The following is a 17,065-nucleotide window of genomic DNA, read 5'->3' as shown; positions in this document are numbered from 1 at the left end:
AGCTGAGAGTGATCTCCTGTGTTTGCTGGAGCCCGGAAATCCAGTGAGATCTGCTGGTGAGCCTCGCCGTCAGCTCTGCCAGTGGCAGGGGCCAGCACCCTCAGGGAGAGCAGAGGTGGTTGTGCCTGTTGCCCTTTCCCACCATGTCCTCTCCTTTCTGGTCTGCTGTCGGTGCCCCACCTCCGCTGGATTTTTTCATAGAAAGATCATGATAAGCTGGGGGAACATCCCTGAGATCCTCTAGTCAGAAGCGTGGGCAGACCCTGCGTCAAAGAGGAAAACAAAATTACCCATCAAAGATGACCACTGTGAACCTTTTAACATATTATCTTCCTGACTTTTCTAGTTAGATATTAAATTATGTCCATGTATGTCTTTTTAAAGTAACAGAATTGAGATCATAATGTACTACCTCCCCCCATTTTCTAATGATGAAAAATTTTTAAATGTGGATAAGTTGAAAGGATAAAAAGCTTGTATGTTCTCCATGTATATTCAGCAATTGCTGCCTTTTTGCCATAATTATATTTGTCACTCCCTGTGCTTTATTGATATACGTGACATATTTGGTGTATCTCTTGACAGCAGGTTGTAGTTACCAAGTCACTTCACTGTAAGTACACCAGTAGGCACCTCCTAAGAAGGATTATTTCCTGTGTAAACACTGCACTGTTATCACACCTGGGAAAAGAAGCAGTAGCTCCATAACATCATCTGGCCTTAGTCTGTAGCCATCTTTCCCTGCTTCCCAAGAATGTGTTTCAGAGCTTCCTTCCTTTAAACTGATACAAGCCAAACTGAGGTCACACATTGCATTCAAAGTTATGTTTCTTTGGGCTCTTTTAGTCTAGTACACTTCTCCCCTGACTTTTAAGAAAACATGTTCAAGTGAGGCATCACAACTGAGTGAAAATGCACACATTTTAACTGTACAGCTTAATGAAATTTTATATATGTAAACTGTAAAATTTTGATTCCTGCAATTTTCACTTAACAGAGTAAACATTTTCCCTCATTCAGCGTTCACAAATGGAATGATTTTTGGCCACTTTTGGCTTTGTAAATGGAATAGATGTCAGTGTGTTAATTTTTTAACTGTGGGTGTGAGCCTGTTTCTATTTCTTCCAACCTATCTTGGTCACTCTTGTTTTGGCCAGGATAAAGAATAGAATCTGCACTTGGGTTTTGAGTGCCATGGCTCCTGACTGGGCCTGAGTGACGGGGCCTATAGGGGTTGATTTTAATTGTCTGCTTTGGTGTCCTTGTGCTACAGTAGCCTTCACTGAGGCCACACACAATGGCAGCTGCCAGATCCTTTAGATTAAACATGACTATGAAGGCAGAGTAGAAAACTATTTATCTGCACTGAGCTGGTGTTGCCAGAAATGAAGAAATGGGCACCTCATGCAAGTGTGTACTAGATCTTTCCTTGGGCTGCTTTTCACAGATTCCAGGGCCTCTTCAAAAGCACTGCTGTCTGGGGAGAAGCGAGAAGCTCCTTGGAGGGGCTACAGGTGGGGACTGCTGGTTCCCCCCCCACCGCCACCACAGCTAGCTGCTGTGGTCTACTCAGGGGGCCTCATGTGGTGGGGCTGGCACAAAGCCAGTCTCCTGTCAGGTGCTGCATACCTGGGGCTTGCTTTGGTCACACTTGCCAAAGAAGGACATAGCAATGGTAGCTTCTCATACCTCTCAAATGGGGGAGCATCTGGAAGAACCCTTTGGACATTAGTTTATTTTGATACTTGCTTCTGCTTCTATCAGATTGCCCTCATTTACTCATAACTTTCAGAATTTTGATGGGGTTTCCTTTACTTCCTTGTTTCTGTTCCTTGTTTGTGCCAGGAGCTGGTGGGCTGTGCCCTTATCTCACTGATTTCGGGGGAGCTGGGAAGCGTACTACCTTAATCACTCACATGAGTTTTGTGAGCAAACTTGTTAGTTTTCCATTTAGCAGTGTGTCCCTTTCTTCTAGGAAGGTGCACCCAGAGGGGATTTTTCTTCCCCGCACAGTAGTGAGGCCTGATAAGTGTGTGCTCTGCTGGATAGAGCACCTGAGATACAAATTGTCATGTAGACCAGGAGTCTGTGAAGAACCAGGAAGTAAATATCTTAGGCTTTACAGTCCTAAGTGTCCGTGGTCATCATTATTATCTTTTTTTTTTTTTTTTTTAAATCTCCAACCCTTTAAAAATGTAAAAACAAAGGCAGGCATGTTGGTGCCGGTCTGTAGTCCCAGCTACTCAGGAGGCTGAGAAAGGAGTACCTGCTTGAGCCCAGGAGTTAGAGGCTGGAGTGTACTGTATATGATCATGCCTCTGAATGGCCATTGCACTCCAGCCTGGGCAAAATAGGGAGACCCTGTCTCTTAAAAAAAATGTAAAAACAATTCTTAGCTTCCCGAGTGAGCTAAGACCACAGGCTGCTGTTTGCCAGCCTTGGTCTAGACTCAGGGCATTACATCTGTGACTCTGACAGGATTCATCTTGAACATGCCTTCCTCTGGCGGAGCAAGGAGGGGTTAGGGAGCTCTTCTCAAAATAGGCAGGTGTATCCCACTGACCTTTCCAGAGGGAGCTAGAAAGTCCTGACCAAGGACCATGATGTAACAGCTTTTTTTTTTTTTTTTTTTTTGAAACAGTCTAGTTCTGTCACCCTGGGTAGAGTGCAGTGGCATCGTCATAACTCACAGCAATCTCAAACTCCTGGGCTCAAACGATCCTCCTGCCTCAGCCTCCTGAGTAGATGGGACTATAGGCACATACCACCATGCCCGGCTATAGGCACACACCACCATGCCCGGATAGTTTTTTCTATTTTTAGTAGAGACGGGGTCTCGCTCTTGCTCAGGCTGGTCTCAAACTTCTGACCTCAAGCAATTCTCCTACCTCAGCCTCCCAGAGTGATAGAAATGGAACAACTTTTAAGCTTTGTCCCAGTTCCCCTATTCTTTTCCTTCCTTGTTTCCCTTTAGCACAACTAAAGGAAACTCTAAAAGGTAAAGAAAGGGCTTAATGTGCCGACATTTTGGAGGCAGCAGATAACATGGTCTCTGAGAAGAACCCCTTGGGCAGAGGGGCTGAGTGGACGGCTGTTAAGGGAGAGCAGGGCAGGCCACGCTCCTGGGGCAAGAGGAAGGATGGAGACGTCAGGCAGGGCTCCCCACACCAGCATGCAGGCACTGAAGGAGTCTATGGACACTCACTTTCGCCTGTTGCCTTTATCACCCTTAGGTGTCTTGGGTTTAGTCTAAACTTAGGACCAGGAGTCCTGGCTGAGCTCATCTGCTCACCAGGCAGAGCCACAGATGTGCAGGGTTGGTGCTGACTCACATTCCTGTTCCCTCTTCTAGAGACACCTGAACAGCTGACCCCTGAGGAAGAGGCTGAGGAGACAGAGGCCTGGGCCAAGCCCCTGAGCCAACTGTGGCAGAACCGACCCCCAAACTTTGAGGCTGAAAAGGAATTCAATGAGAGCATGGCCCAGCAGGCCCCTCACTGCGCTGTCTGTATGATCTTCCAGACTTACCATCAGGTAAGCCTGCTCCACCCCAGCCCTCCATTTACCCAGGACCAGCAACTGGGGGAAGCTAGATTTAACTGTGTGTATAGCCTGTCACTGGTTGTCTTGGAAAGGCTCTTTGCTGTAGCGTTCTCTGCCAGGCACATAACCCAGCGATGTGGGTTTTCACTTGACAGTGCTTCGGAGGTGCGTTGAGGGTATGGCTCAGGCTCCTCCTTGCACACGCACTCATCACAGACCTCACTGTTTGCAGAGCAGGCTGCTTTTTTATCATCATTCTAGTCAGTGATTATTCCTGCCAGGTGGTTGTAGTCCTGGCCAGTGAATGGAGGACTGTAATTTCTTTACTGCCGTCTGTATTTGAGATGAAAAGCCAGGTCCTCTAATCTTGTCATCGTCTTTCCTTTCCCGTTGGCACAGTGGGTATTTCCAGTAGCAGAGGGAACTTGGGAGGGACAGAAGCAGAGGGCCCAACTGAGGGAGAGCAGGGCAGGGAAGCAGGGTTGCTGAGCTCAGCTGTGTGCTTCCCACTCTGGGGCACTGACGGCTTCCCTGTCACGGATCTCTTTGGGTCCAGCTCTATGAGGCCAGGAAGGCACTCACAGCAGCAGGTGCTCAGGGGACCAGCTCAGTCTCAGCTGAGGCCTGCACAGGGTGGCAGGTAGGTAAGTGGTCCCCCTGTGCTGGTTAAGGTGGCATGGCTGGCACTGAGCCTGGCAGGGCCCCAGGTTCATGCTTGCCGACAAATGGAATCTCAGACCAACACACTTTGGATTAGTAACTCACTACATCTTTACACTGACAAAAAGCAAAACCAAAGAACTGTATGTGTTGTTGCCTGTGAGGAAGGTGAATAGCCTGGTTCTTAACCATCAGCAGATCTACTCAGTGAAGGTTAGAGTTTCACGGGTGTTGACATGTTTCTGGGCCCCATCCTTGGGGTGGGGGGCGGTGAGGGTGCCATCCAGTGGCAGAACCAGCTGTAGTCAGTATAGTTTGCCAAGGGAAGTATGTGGACATGATGTTCTTCCCGGAGGGGCCGGAGCCAGGAATCACAGGTGGTGCTCTAGCCATGCGAGGGCGCTGCACCTCGGGTGACCGGCTGACTCAGCCCACCAGAGGCAATCAGTGCTGGCCGATTAGGAGCACCTGCTCTGGGTGCTCTCCCTGGGAGGGGCCGCCATACACTGTAGCCCACAGGGGAGCCCACAGTAGCAGCCCAGCTGCCAACATCTCAGTACATTTTATTACCTCTTAGTTTGGGAAGATTGAAATCCCAGTTGCCTCTTACCTCGCTCCCTTTTCTCAGTTGTCCCCTAGGGGCCTTTGTTTGATGCTGCTGTGAGAAATTGAATTTGAGTCATTAGAGGTAACTTCAATTAACAGCTCTGGGATAACGGCTGTGCACCCGGGAGCCGTAGCCACAGTCATATCAGTAAGGGCACCAGCTTTCTGCTGATGGAGCAGGTGGGAAGCTAAGAGCATAGGTGTGTGTTCACTGAGGTGTGCACTTGTTCTCACCCCTTAGGTTGAGTTTGGAGGCCTTAGTCAAAACTGTGGAAATGTTCCAGATTTAGCCCCCCAGAAGCAGAGGACCAAACCATTGATTCCAGAGATGTGCTTCACCTCAACTGGTTGCAGCACGGACATCAATCTTTCTACCCCTTACCTCGAGGAAGATGGTACCAGCATTCTAGTGTCCTGCAAGAAGTGCAGTGTCCGGGTCCATGCCAGTGAGTGCGCCTCACCTTTCTGTGGCCTGTCCCAGGAGCACAGGCCTGCTCCCTGGAAGTCCTTGCTACCCGGTGGCCTCCCAATCCCTCCATGCAGTTTGCTTCTGTGTCCTGGGGAGTTTGTTGCTGATTGATTTTCATTGTCTCTGGGGGTCTGTACTTGTACCAGTCATCTCTGTGCTGTCCTGTTGGTTGCAGGTATATAGAGGTGATTAGTTCCTGCTACTCACTGGGTGTTTGTACCAGTGAATCTACAGTTTTTGACTTTTTGAGACTTTGGGCCATACTATATGGTTGAGCCCTGGAGACTCAGACTCTAGAATTCAGGGGTTTCTATAAGGTTTGGTTGTAGCTTTGGGGGTGGTCTATGGAAAAGAATTGCAAATCTACCTCCTGACTCTGATCTCTGGGTTTAATTTGCTCATCTTGGTGTCCCTGTTAGGTTGCTACGGCGTCCCCCCTGCAAAGGCTTCTGAAGACTGGATGTGTTCTCGGTGTGCAGCCAATGCCCTGGAGGAGGTGAGTCCTCCCACACCGTTGCAGAGACTTGGAGTACATTCAGGGCCAGACTGTTCCATGCTGGGCTTTATATTCCCAGCAGTCCACACAGGGCCTGCTGCACAGTTATGTCAGAGAGTAGCGTGAGACTAAATCCTGTGACAGTGAAAGTGGTTGCTGCTCACTTGTGGTGTCTGGAAGCTGTATTTGCTCCATGTGTGAAGACCAGGCAGAGACCTTCCTGTAGAGGAAGCATAAGCATTTATCCATTTGGGGTTGGAGCCTCAGAAAGGGGCTGAGATAGTTCATTTTGCAGCTTTCTCTTCATTGTACCCCTTGGAACCTGGCAATACCCCGCATAAGAAGCAGTCAGAGCCTTGTAGTGCCTCCAGTTTGAGCAGAGCATCTTCTGTGCCTATGCCAACAGTGGTTATTAACAGTAACACTGGAGAGGATTATGTTAAGGCAAGCGAATACTTGGTACACTTTAGCCCTGAGCAGCCTCTCCTTCCTGCAGGGGAGTCCTGGTTACAGGGGTTGTGTAGGTGAAGCCCCACATGCCGTCACGCTGCTTGCTTATGTGGCGGGGAGGGCAGATTGGATGCTAATGACTAGGCAGTAACCGCTTTCTTTCCTCTCCCTTCTTGGCAGGACTGCTGTTTATGCTCATTACGAGGAGGGGCCCTACAGAGAGCAAATGACGACAGGTAAGTTTTCTGAGTAGCATCTTGGAACAGACAGGCTCATTTCTAAAGCAGCATGCAGCGGCATGGCGAGGGCAGTGGCTGTTCTTATGAATGACTGATGAGGACTTGGGAAGCACTGTGTGGAGCTGGGCTAGCATCTCCAAGACTAATTTTAAAACTGGAGTGCCGTGGGGAGCCAAACAGTCCAGACCGTTCCGACTCCAATTTCCCCTCTGCAGCAGGGAGGGAAGTGGCGTCCTCCTTTGGGAGGAACTAATAATGGACTCACGGGAGCATGAAGACTTTGCGGAGATGATGTAGAGACTTTGTGGGCTGGATGTGAGAACATTTGCCTCATTACGGCTGGGCCGGTGTGCGGAGGTGGCCGTGGGCTGGGAGCACTTTTCCTCGGGCACCGTCTCTTGGTTCAGACCTGCTGGTTGGAATGAGGCGAGCACCCTCAAGGACAGCAGGGTGTTGAGGAGAGCTCAGCCAGGCCCACCCGCTGTGGAATCAAATCTACAGACGTCACTGGGCTTCTCAGCTGTCCGGAAGCTCTTTGTCATGGAGCTGAATCTTTGTGCTAAGTCTCGTGTTTAGTTGTTCTGAGGTAGAAATGTTAGATGAATGAGGTTTTTGCCCTGGAAGAGCTGGCTGTCTAAGGGATAGTACATACAGGTCGGCAGTGAATAACCTGTTTTGAAGTAAAATCCTATGGGAACTTGCAATGTACCTACCACCCAGCCTCCTGCCTCCCTGGAACCCCCGTCCTACTGTTCCAGATAGATGGCTCTTCTTGCTGTCTCCTTTAAACAGGCACTCGCTGCCATCACATGAGGTCATTGTGTTCCTCACAACTGTAGGATAGTGCTGGTAACGTCCGTCCTTATTGGGAGTGCAGATGGCTCTGCTAGAGCCTCTCACTCTCACCTTTTAATCCCTGTTCTGCCCTCTAGGGCCACATAAAACAAATCTGTTCCTACTCCCACATGACAGCCCCACCAGTGCTGCAGACAGCTTCCATGTAGCCCCAACATTGTCTGTTATAGGTTTTCACATGGCCTGATTTTAAGAACTTTCACCATTTTAGTTGTTCTCATCTTGGCACATGTCAGTTTCCCCAAATGGCCAGAATTTACTTTAATTCTCTAAGGATGTCCATTGAACAGACCTTTCAGAGTAAGTAGGGCTTTAGCCCAATGTCTTAGTACTCTGGGAGGCCGGGGCAGGAGGATCGCGTGAGCTCAGGAGTTTGAGACTGCCTAAGCAAGAGCAAGACCCCGTCTCTACTGAAAATAGAAAAAATTAGCTGGGCATGGTGGCATGTGCCTGTAGTCCTAGCTACTCAGGAGGCTGAGACAGGAGGATCACTTGAGTCCAAGAGTCTGAGGTTGCAGTGAGCTATGATGATGCCACTGCATTCCAGCCTGGGTGACAGAGTGAGACTCTGTCTCAAAAAAAAAAAAAAAGTGATTCAAAGATGGATAAAGGGAGCAGAAGGGAGAGGCTTCTTTGCCTCTGAGGGAGAGGACTGGCTAGAGGCCTGGGGAGAAAGCTGTGATTGCTGGCAGACTGGGGCACAGCCGGGATGTTTTCAGGAAGCACTCGGGTCCTGTTGTACAGGGGGTCTGTGTAAAGTCCTCCATTGTATTCTCACTCTCTGAAACCTGCCACACAGTTAGTTATGGCTCTGCTCGTTTTGCAGCAAACTGTGAGTGAGTGGTGTAAGAAGCGTGACCCTGTGCTAACATGGGGCAGTACAATGGGGAACTGTTTCCGTATAATCAATGTGGAGACACTTGTGATTCTCGCCTTCCTGGGTCCCAGGAACTTGCTGGGTGCGGAAGGATGCACTGTCAGCAGGCCCACATTAGAAGAGAAGGCCACAGAGCCTTAGGCCCAGAGGTGACTGAGCTAGCCTTTGCCTTTTGGCAGGTGGGTCCATGTTTCATGTGCTGTGGCAATTCTGGAAGCAAGGTTTGTCAACATTGCAGAAAGAAGTCCAGTGGATGTGAGCAAAATCCCCCTGCCTCGCTTCAAACTGGTAAGGAAGAAGAGACAGGCTTGCAGGCTCTACAAATTACCCTACCTACAAGTCTCCGGGTGGAGGGGAAATAAGTATTTCTGCTTGGCCCAGTGGCCACCCTTACCCCTTGGTCTTGGTCAGAGTTTGTGATTCCCACCTTGTGGTTAAATTACTTAATGGGGACATCCATAACCAGACAAATTAGAGCTGGCTGAGTGTGTCCTAATGTTTTGGGAAAGGGGCTGGTTCCTGCTCATTAGGCTCTGCATTTGAGAAGGGGGAACAACAGAGGCGGCTGTACTGTCAGTTCCTGGAGTCATTGGCTTTCTTCCCCTGTGCTGCAGAAATGCATCTTCTGTAAGAAGCGGAGGAAAAGAACTGCTGGCTGCTGTGTGCAGTGTTCTCACGGCCGTTGCCCAACTGCCTTCCACGTGAGCTGTGCTCAGGCTGCCGGAGTGATGATGCAGCCAGACGACTGGCCTTTTGTTGTCTTCATCACCTGCTTTCGGCACAAGATTCCTAATTTGGAGGTGAGGGAGGCTGCCATTATGGAATCCTCTTGACAGTTTTTGGGATCATTTTCTCGCATGCTCTCCATTTATTGTATTAGCAAATATTTCCTCAAGCATTATGCTTTATGGAGAGTGCTAATGAGTAAGGGATTAAGAGATGGCTCCTGTCCACCTCTACTCCCTGCCTGGTACTTCATAATCCAGTGGCACCAAACTGCTTGTGGTTGATTCCTTTTGATTATCTGTTTTCTTGTTGCCTCTCCACCCTATAAACCCCTTAAGGGTCTATATCTTATTGATCTGGGTGTCCTTATTACTTAACCCAGCGTCAGGGACATGGCAGAAGTTCTGTAAATGTTGAGAACTGACAGGGAGGGCTCCTGACAGTTAACCACTGACTATACAATAGAGATTTTTGTAGTTTTTCTCTAAATAGCAAAGCACAGAGAAAGACACATGCATTGTCAGCTAGAGGAGTTATGAAAGGGTTTGGGTAGAAAGTGGCATTTGAAGTGGGTCTTAAGGAAAGAGAAGGAATTGTGAGCAGGCGGCCATTCAAGGCTTCGAAACAGAATGAGCAAGTCTCAGAAAAACGAACATGAAAGACTGGTTCTAGGAGTGTGGTGGGGCTGACACTCGAGAGGTAATGAAGGCCCTGGACTGCCATGCTTAGGACTTTGACCTCTCTTCCATCGGATCAGGAGAACTTTTAGGAAATTATGATTTTGAACTATATTTTTAAAAAAATCACTCTGGTGGTTGTTTGAGGAAAGGATTCAAGGAATAAAAATTTGAGACAGGGAAACCAGTTAGCCTAGGAGAAAGTGAGGTCTGAAATGGTAACACACAGGCAGAGTGTTGAGGTCGCACCTAACCCTGCGATCCTACAACAGGTAGAATTGACAGGGTTTGTTGACCCTCATGGGTTGAGAGCATGGAGAGAGGAGGAGGAGGAAGTGGTGAGGGATTATGAATTAAGATGACTTAGGTTACTCCCTTGAGATATGGAAGGATGCTAATATGATGGTATTAGTAACTGCAATCAGGAACTGAGATGGAGCAGGGTGTTTTGCAGGGGAAGTGGGGAGAGATGGAAAAAAGGAAAGTACATGTAAATTTTGATGTCTCTGCAGCATTCTGGTTGAGGGTAGAGCTAGTGTGAAGACCTGGTAGAGCTTTCTGCCTGGCGGGGCCAAGACCCCAGGTCACCCATTGAGTCTGTCCTTTGATAGTCTGTATATCTGAGCCATAGCATCAGTAGATGCTATTTGGTCAGCCCTGGCAATAACAGGGAAGTCACAAGAATCTGTTCAGGGAGTTTTGGGTAAGGTAGTATGGTATAAGATACCAGCTGTGGACTTAGGAGCTAGGGAGGTTTTAAAATTTATGGAGGAAAATATGACTCTGGTTTCTTCCAGTGTCTTAGGTGGGATGTGTATATCTGTAAAGGCCAATTTCAGCTCCCGTCTCTTCTTTCCTTTTTACTTTCCCATTTCCGTGCTTATTGCCCAATAAAGAGGAACCAATTGATCTTGGTCCCCATGTGCCAGGCCTGTCAACTCAATGTGTGAATAACCCAAGGCTCTGTTTTTTCCAGCGTGCCAAGGGGTCCTTGCAGAGCATCACTGCAGGCCAGAAGGTCATTAGCAAACATAAGAATGGACGTTTCTACCAGTGTGAGGTGGTCAGGCTCACCACTGAGACCTTCTATGAAGTCAACTTTGATGATGGCTCCTTCAGCGACAATCTGTATCCTGAGGACATAGTGGTAATGTCTGCAAAGAGCTTCTTGGGCAGTTTGGCAAGGGGGGATGTTTCTAGGTCTGGCTGGCAAATTGGCTGTAGGTCTGCCTGCCTTTTCTATCCAGGTCCCCTGGTCCCATCAGTGGATCCCTAAACAGAAAGAAGCATTTGTATTGGTCTTTCCTTGCAAAGAAAATTACATGCCACTAGGGTACCCTACTTCCCCTAGAAGTTTGTGTGAATCAGCATTTTCTGTAATTCTTTGAAACATGCACATATTTTGGTCTAAACTAAACTATGTTTTAAGGCATTCTAGTGTAGTAGAAAAGCCTGCACTAGTCAAACCCATGTGCCAACATCAGCTTCACTGCTTAGTAGCTGGATGATTTTCAGACGTATCCACCTCTTTTCTACCAGGCCCTCTTAGGAGATATGCAGAGTCTGCTTTTGTCTCTTCACAGTTGAAGGCTTTGGGGCTAAGTAGAAACTGCTTGGAGACACCCCGGCCTGCTAATGTTAACAACACCTGAGACACTAGAGACCCTGCCTGGACCCAATCCTAGGTTTCCTAGCTCAGTATTCAGGACTTAGTTCAAGTTTCCCCTACCCCCACCCTGCCTTTTCATGTGGTAGACTAAGTGCCAAGGTGGAGAAGAAGGAAACCATTTCTTCCTTTAAGAAATCAGGTACTTCCCATGTTTATACCATTAACAACTTAACTGCTAAAAGCGCATTCATTAGTTATAAGGTAGACTTTTAGTGAAGATGGTATTAGTAGTATTCATAGCAGTAGTATAGCTCTGATTTATTAAGCTCTTACAGTATGCCAGGCACTATGCTAAGTGCTGTATGTCAAGAATCTCTTTCACTTCTCATACCAACTCTGAGAAGTAGGTGGTATTATCTGTAACTCATAGAGCAGTAATCTCAAGGATCCCTTTTTATACAAGTTACTGAAAACCCCAAAGAGCTTGTGTTTTTGTGGGTTATATCTATCAACATATACTATATTAGAAATTAAAACTGAGACTAATTAAACTAATTCACTTTTTAATAAAAAATAAATTCTAAAACAAAAACAATCGAGAAGAATGCTATTTTTCTACAATTTTGTAGATCTCTTTAATGTCACTTCTTGATTTAATCTGTTCTGGTATACTGTTTTGGCTAAACTATAGGAAGAAAATTCAGCCTCACACAGATATGTAGTTGGAAAGGGGAGGAGTATTTTGCACAGCCTTTCAGATAATTGTGATTATTCTTCTCTGATGCTCTACCAAAACTCAAGTGGCAGTTTCTTAAAAGTTAGTTGCAGTGTGGAATCTGAAAGCAGGTCAACAAACTTTTCATACTCTGTTATATTAAAATCCATTGATCTTACTTAGAATGCATCTTTCACTTGTGCATGATTTTATAACATCATACATTGGTCATTTAGAAAATATCGGTGCATTGGACTATAGAGATCTTCTAAATGTTGTTAAATGTTATATATATTAACAGATCACATTGTTAGTATCATTAATCTCATCAGAAAGCTTTAAATTTTGGAAGGCTTCAAGCTCACAGTGGTGAATGCAACTTTTCTGAAATTCTAATTTTAGCTTGAAGGTGTGAATTTTATTATTGGTAATAGATAGTGACTCTTGCTTTCCTTGAAATGACAGGCTCACTCATTCATTTCAAGTTGTCTGCCAAATCCCCAAGTCTGAATAACCATAGTTAGTCATTTTTTTCAAATAAAAACTGGTGTTTCACAAAAAAAGAAGCTAGTATAGCTCACAACTCAGACAATTACACAGGTGTTTTCCTCTCAAGACAACCATCATACTTTGGTCTGCAGCCAGAGTGTCTTATGAGTACTTGTACATGTACTCAATGATTAAAGTTTAACAAAATTAATAATCTTTACTGCTCCATCAAGGGACATCGTTATGTGAAACCAAGTTTCTGCTTTTTCCCCCTAAATTATGAGTGCACAGTGGTGAAAAATGCAATAATAATGAGTAGAACTTGGGGCCAGTGCCTTGATTTGTGTTTAGGTGCCAGCAGTTGTACCCATCATAGATTTGATACCATCACTGCAAATGTTAACACAATGAAAAAAGCTAGTGTTTTAACGTTATTATGAAAATAGTCATGGCCTCACATGCTCCCTGGAAGTGCCTCAGGAACCCCTCAGAGGTTTGTGGACTACACTTGGAGAACTGCTGTTATAAGAGGTGGAAATGAGTTGCAGAGAACTTAAGTGATTTATTAAAGGTCACATAAGTTTGACTAGCTAAAACTTCCCCTGCAGATTTGGGGGGCGGGGGGCTGCAGTTTCTGCTTTATTGTTAGATTGATACAAAATATATTTATTACCTACTCAGTAAATGAATTGTCGATAGAGTATAAACTGTTTCTGCTCAATAAATGAACTGGCAGGTGCCAGGATAGGACAGACCTTTTCTAACTCTTGTCACGTACTGTGATTGGTAAGAGCAGTTGTGAATATCCACATCCTTTTTTAGACTCACTGCCCCCCACCCCCCACTCTACTCTGATGTGTACTTTTTAACCATGTCTCTAAGGACCTTCTCCCAGGTCTACCCATCAGACCTTTCATTCAACCCACGTGCATGTACCTTGACCTCCCACTGTATACCAAGCCCTTTGCTGGGAATATGGTGAGGACTCACCTTAGGATATCTACCAACTTCTGGAAGGAGTAGAACTTCTAAAATACTTTGCCAGGTCCAATGGTGGGTGATCTTTTCTTTTCATACCTTTCCTATTAAGAACACATTTTGAGTACAGTTGTAGCATTTCAACATGGCAGAGCCCTTAGAGGAAGAGTTGAGGGAATGCAAGAAGGACTCTTGATTACAGCACCTGTCTTATATGTTTACTAAATTATTATAGCCATTCTTTTTTGTCACCTAAAAGCACCAGGGGACAGAGATATGGGGCAGACTTTGACTTAGCAAGCATGTCTTTATTACATCTTTCAGCCTAGAGAAAGCTTCCTTGCTTGGAGTATTGGAGCAGGAATTTGTCCTGGTTAATTCTTTCCTAAGTAGATGGCAGTTACCACTGTGCTCAAATGGACTTTTTTTCACTCTCCTTCCTTCCTATTTCCTCAGAGCCAAGACTGTCTCCAACTGGGTCCTCCTGCTGAAGGGGAAGTGGTCCAAGTGAGATGGACAGATGGCCAAGTCTATGGAGCCAAGTTTGTGGCCTCTCACCCCATCCAAATGTACCAGGTAGACAAAGGTTCTTGCTGGGAGGGGTGGGGTATGTAATTAAATCATTGCTTCCTGTTGGGCCAGAGGCAGTCTGCTCTTGGGAGAACTAATGAGTTGGTAACCCTTTCAGAGCCAGGGGTCTGCCCTGTGTCCAGCTTGCCAAGTGTGGCTTCAAACATGGTAGCCCGTACTTCAGTGTTCTAATTCCTTCCTTTGGCTGCATGAATTGCCACTGCATATGGTGCACTAGGGAGAGAGTCAGGGATTTCCTAACCAAAAGGCTTTTGTTTCCTTGGTAGGTGGAGTTTGAGGATGGCTCACAGCTTGTAGTTAAGAGAGATGATGTTTATACGCTGGATGAAGAGCTTCCCAAGAGAGTCAAGTCTAGACTGGTAAGTGTTTGTTTTCTTGTGCCCTTGGTTCCTGTCTGGGAGGGAGGGAACAAGGCAAGGATCTGTCCCTGTGTTTTTCTTGGGGTAGTTGGCCATAAAGTGATTGGCTTGCTTATTCTTCTATAGTCGGTAGCCTCAGACATGCGCTTCAACGAGATTTTCACAGAGAAAGAGGTTAAGCAAGAAAAGAAACGGCAACGAGTTATCAACTCAAGATACCGGGAAGATTATATTGAGCCTGCACTATACCGGGCCATCATGGAGTAGGTGCTTCCAGGGTCCAAGAGATTCCCAGCCATCAAGGCAAGAGCACTCTGGGGTTCCACAGCACAGCAGACACTTGGAACTCTGAAGTCTTTAAAAGTGAAGTTGTAAAAAGAAAAGGAATGAAATAACCAACGCCATCATCTTCTCACCCCACCCTCATGGCATTCTGCTATAGTGAAAGGACAAGCCGTTTCTGGACATGTGGCAGCAGCTGGTGATCTTCCAGCTGAGGGGCTGAGCACTGGAATCCTGTGGCTGCACTGACTGACCCCAGTCCATAAAGGGGTCCACTGTGCTGGCTGGACCGATTGCCCTGTTCCTGGCCTAGGACTTAGCTTCCTAACAGTTGCCTGCACCAACTAGGCAGAGGTGCTGGTGCCTGCTCCCATGCCCACTTTTGTATTTATGCGTGTGTGTGTGTGTGTGTGTGTGTGTATGTGTATGTTTGTATGTATGTGTGTTTGGTCTGGACCAGCTTCTGCCAGCCCCTGGCCTTTACTTTCTTCCTTGCCTATGTAGGGCAAACAAAATGTGAAATTCTGCCCTCAGATGAGCTGAGTAAGGGCCCCTGGGGGGTTGGCTGGAGATGGGTGTGGCATCCGTCTCAGCCAGAGCAGCCTCAAGAGTGCTGGCAAAGCTGCAGTATTGAGATGCTAAGAGTTGATGCCACTTCTTTGTCTTCCCTTGAAGGAGAGCATAGGGATAACATGGGTGTGTGCCCACAACACTAGGCACAGAGCCCCTGTGGCACAGTATTAGTGGGTGTGGGTGGGGACTACCCTGAAGGGGGGATTTTAATGATGGAAGCAGGCAGAGCCTGGTGGGTGATTCTATCAACAGAATATTGCAATCATGCAGGGGTGCAGGGCTGGGAGGGTTAGGTTGAAGTAACTGGGGCCACTGGAGGCCCACTGGGGGTGGGAGGGAGCTGATTTAGGGGTGGGGGTGGGACTAGAGGGCAACACTGAAGGGGTTAAACAGGTTTTTGCTCCTCATGAATTTGTTTGCCTGGGCCCAGGATTGCAGGGCTTCACACCTATACCCTGTGTATACAAGAATAAGATTTATAATACTTCTCCTTTTTTTGTTACGTATGAACGCTATAAACCAAATTATTTTGAAAACCGGTGCATTACCTTGTCCTTAGCAATAAAATGTGTTGAGCAGAGGATTGGCTGTCTCTGCCCCAAGGAGCCCAAATGGCCCAGGGTCATGCTGGGGGTGTATCTAGAGTCATAGGCTCTGGGACAGGGCCATGTATTATAAAAATCAGTGAGGCAGGATCTAGGAAGCTGTTCCAGAGAGATGGTCCCTTCCTTGTCAAGCTCTGTGTTGGGCCAAGCATGGTGGGACACGGGAGCAGGGGCACTTTTGGCTATGAGCACCTCTGCATTGTATCCCCCTGCCTGGGAGATGGGCAGGAGGAGGTAATAGAGAAGCACCAGACGGCCCAGTCCTCTCAATAGCCTAATCTCTTGCTTCAGTGACCAAAGTCCATTACAGCATCTGTCTTCTACACAAATTTTGGAACCAGTTTGAAGGAGGGAGTGCATTTTAGGTGCTTGAAGAGCAAGGGACTCAGCCCCCAGTGGGGTCCTGAAGCTGCTCTGAGCTATCTGTAGTTGGTGAGAAGCTTCCCTGGAGGAAGACCCAGTTCCCTTCACCTTGTGGGTCCCTGAGGTTGAAGTGGACAAGGATGGGGAGCTGCAGGGCAGGGAGGGGACAGTGAATAACAGGACTTGGGTGCAGCAGAGCTGCTCCAGCTGGCCCTTGGACAGCTAGGTACTCTCTATGGCGTGGCCCTGTCTAGGTGCAGGAGAGGCTTGGGTCAGCTCAGCTACTCTCAGTGCTTGCTTGTGTCCCTCAGGGTTAGGAGGTGGTTGCTGCTTGGTGTCTGATTGTGGGAAAAGGCAGGGGCAGCAGTTTTCAAAGATGCTTTTCTATGCCAATTCCCTCCTGGGGCCAAGAAAGGAAGGTTGACTTTTTGCCCTGCACACACATTCCCAGGGGAGGCTGGGCAGAGCCAGGCCTTAGTGGATTGGTGATTGAGCCCTGGGAGCACACATCTTTGGAGCACTTCCCCAGCCTTCACAGTCTCAGACCTTCCTGCCTCTCTAACTGACGCCAGTGTCCCCAACCCTACTGAAGGAGGACCTGCAGGGCTGGGTGCCTGGTCTAATCCCAGCGGAGTTCTTAACAGCTGACCATTTTTCTAGAAACTTTGCATTTTTTATTTGGCCAGAATGATAACCCTGAGGAAACAGAAACTCAGAGGTGATGGGCCTGTCCCATATAACATGGAACCCGCCTGTTTTTTCCCCCACTGGCTGCCTTTGCGGTCAGGTCTGGACCTTAGAAGACTGACCCCTTTCGGCCCGCCAGCCAGGCTCCTCCCAGAAGCTTTTCTGCCACAAAGGACAAGCTGCCTTCCTTTAGCAAGGTAGGGTCATTGTGCTGGC

General features: G+C 47.3%; 1 protein-coding gene across 3 annotated transcripts in view; it reads left to right on the top strand.

Annotated features, from left to right (window-relative positions):
• Window positions 1–15,774, top strand: part of KDM4A (lysine demethylase 4A) — a 44,205-nt gene extending 28,431 nt beyond the window's left edge. For all 3 annotated transcript variants that reach the window (XM_045545639.1, XM_045545640.1, XM_045545641.1), the window contains exons 13-22: window positions 3,353–3,534; window positions 5,051–5,255; window positions 5,698–5,774; window positions 6,405–6,460; window positions 8,375–8,483; window positions 8,810–8,995; window positions 10,575–10,745; window positions 13,846–13,965; window positions 14,247–14,339; window positions 14,466–15,774. In XM_045545639.1, the coding sequence (XP_045401595.1) occupies window positions 3,353–3,534; window positions 5,051–5,255; window positions 5,698–5,774; window positions 6,405–6,460; window positions 8,375–8,483; window positions 8,810–8,995; window positions 10,575–10,745; window positions 13,846–13,965; window positions 14,247–14,339; window positions 14,466–14,606 (1,340 nt within the window). In that variant the 3' untranslated portion in view covers window positions 14,607–15,774. The remainder of the gene's footprint in view (window positions 1–3,352; window positions 3,535–5,050; window positions 5,256–5,697; window positions 5,775–6,404; window positions 6,461–8,374; window positions 8,484–8,809; window positions 8,996–10,574; window positions 10,746–13,845; window positions 13,966–14,246; window positions 14,340–14,465) is intronic.
• The last annotated feature ends 1,291 nt before the right edge of the window (window positions 15,775–17,065 follow it).

This window comes from Lemur catta, chromosome 3, assembly GCF_020740605.2.
Source record: "Lemur catta isolate mLemCat1 chromosome 3, mLemCat1.pri, whole genome shotgun sequence".
In the NCBI taxonomy this organism is placed as follows: domain Eukaryota; kingdom Metazoa; phylum Chordata; class Mammalia; order Primates; family Lemuridae; genus Lemur; species Lemur catta.
Note: the sequence above shows the minus strand (reverse complement) of the source record. Positions and strands in the feature narration are given on the sequence as shown.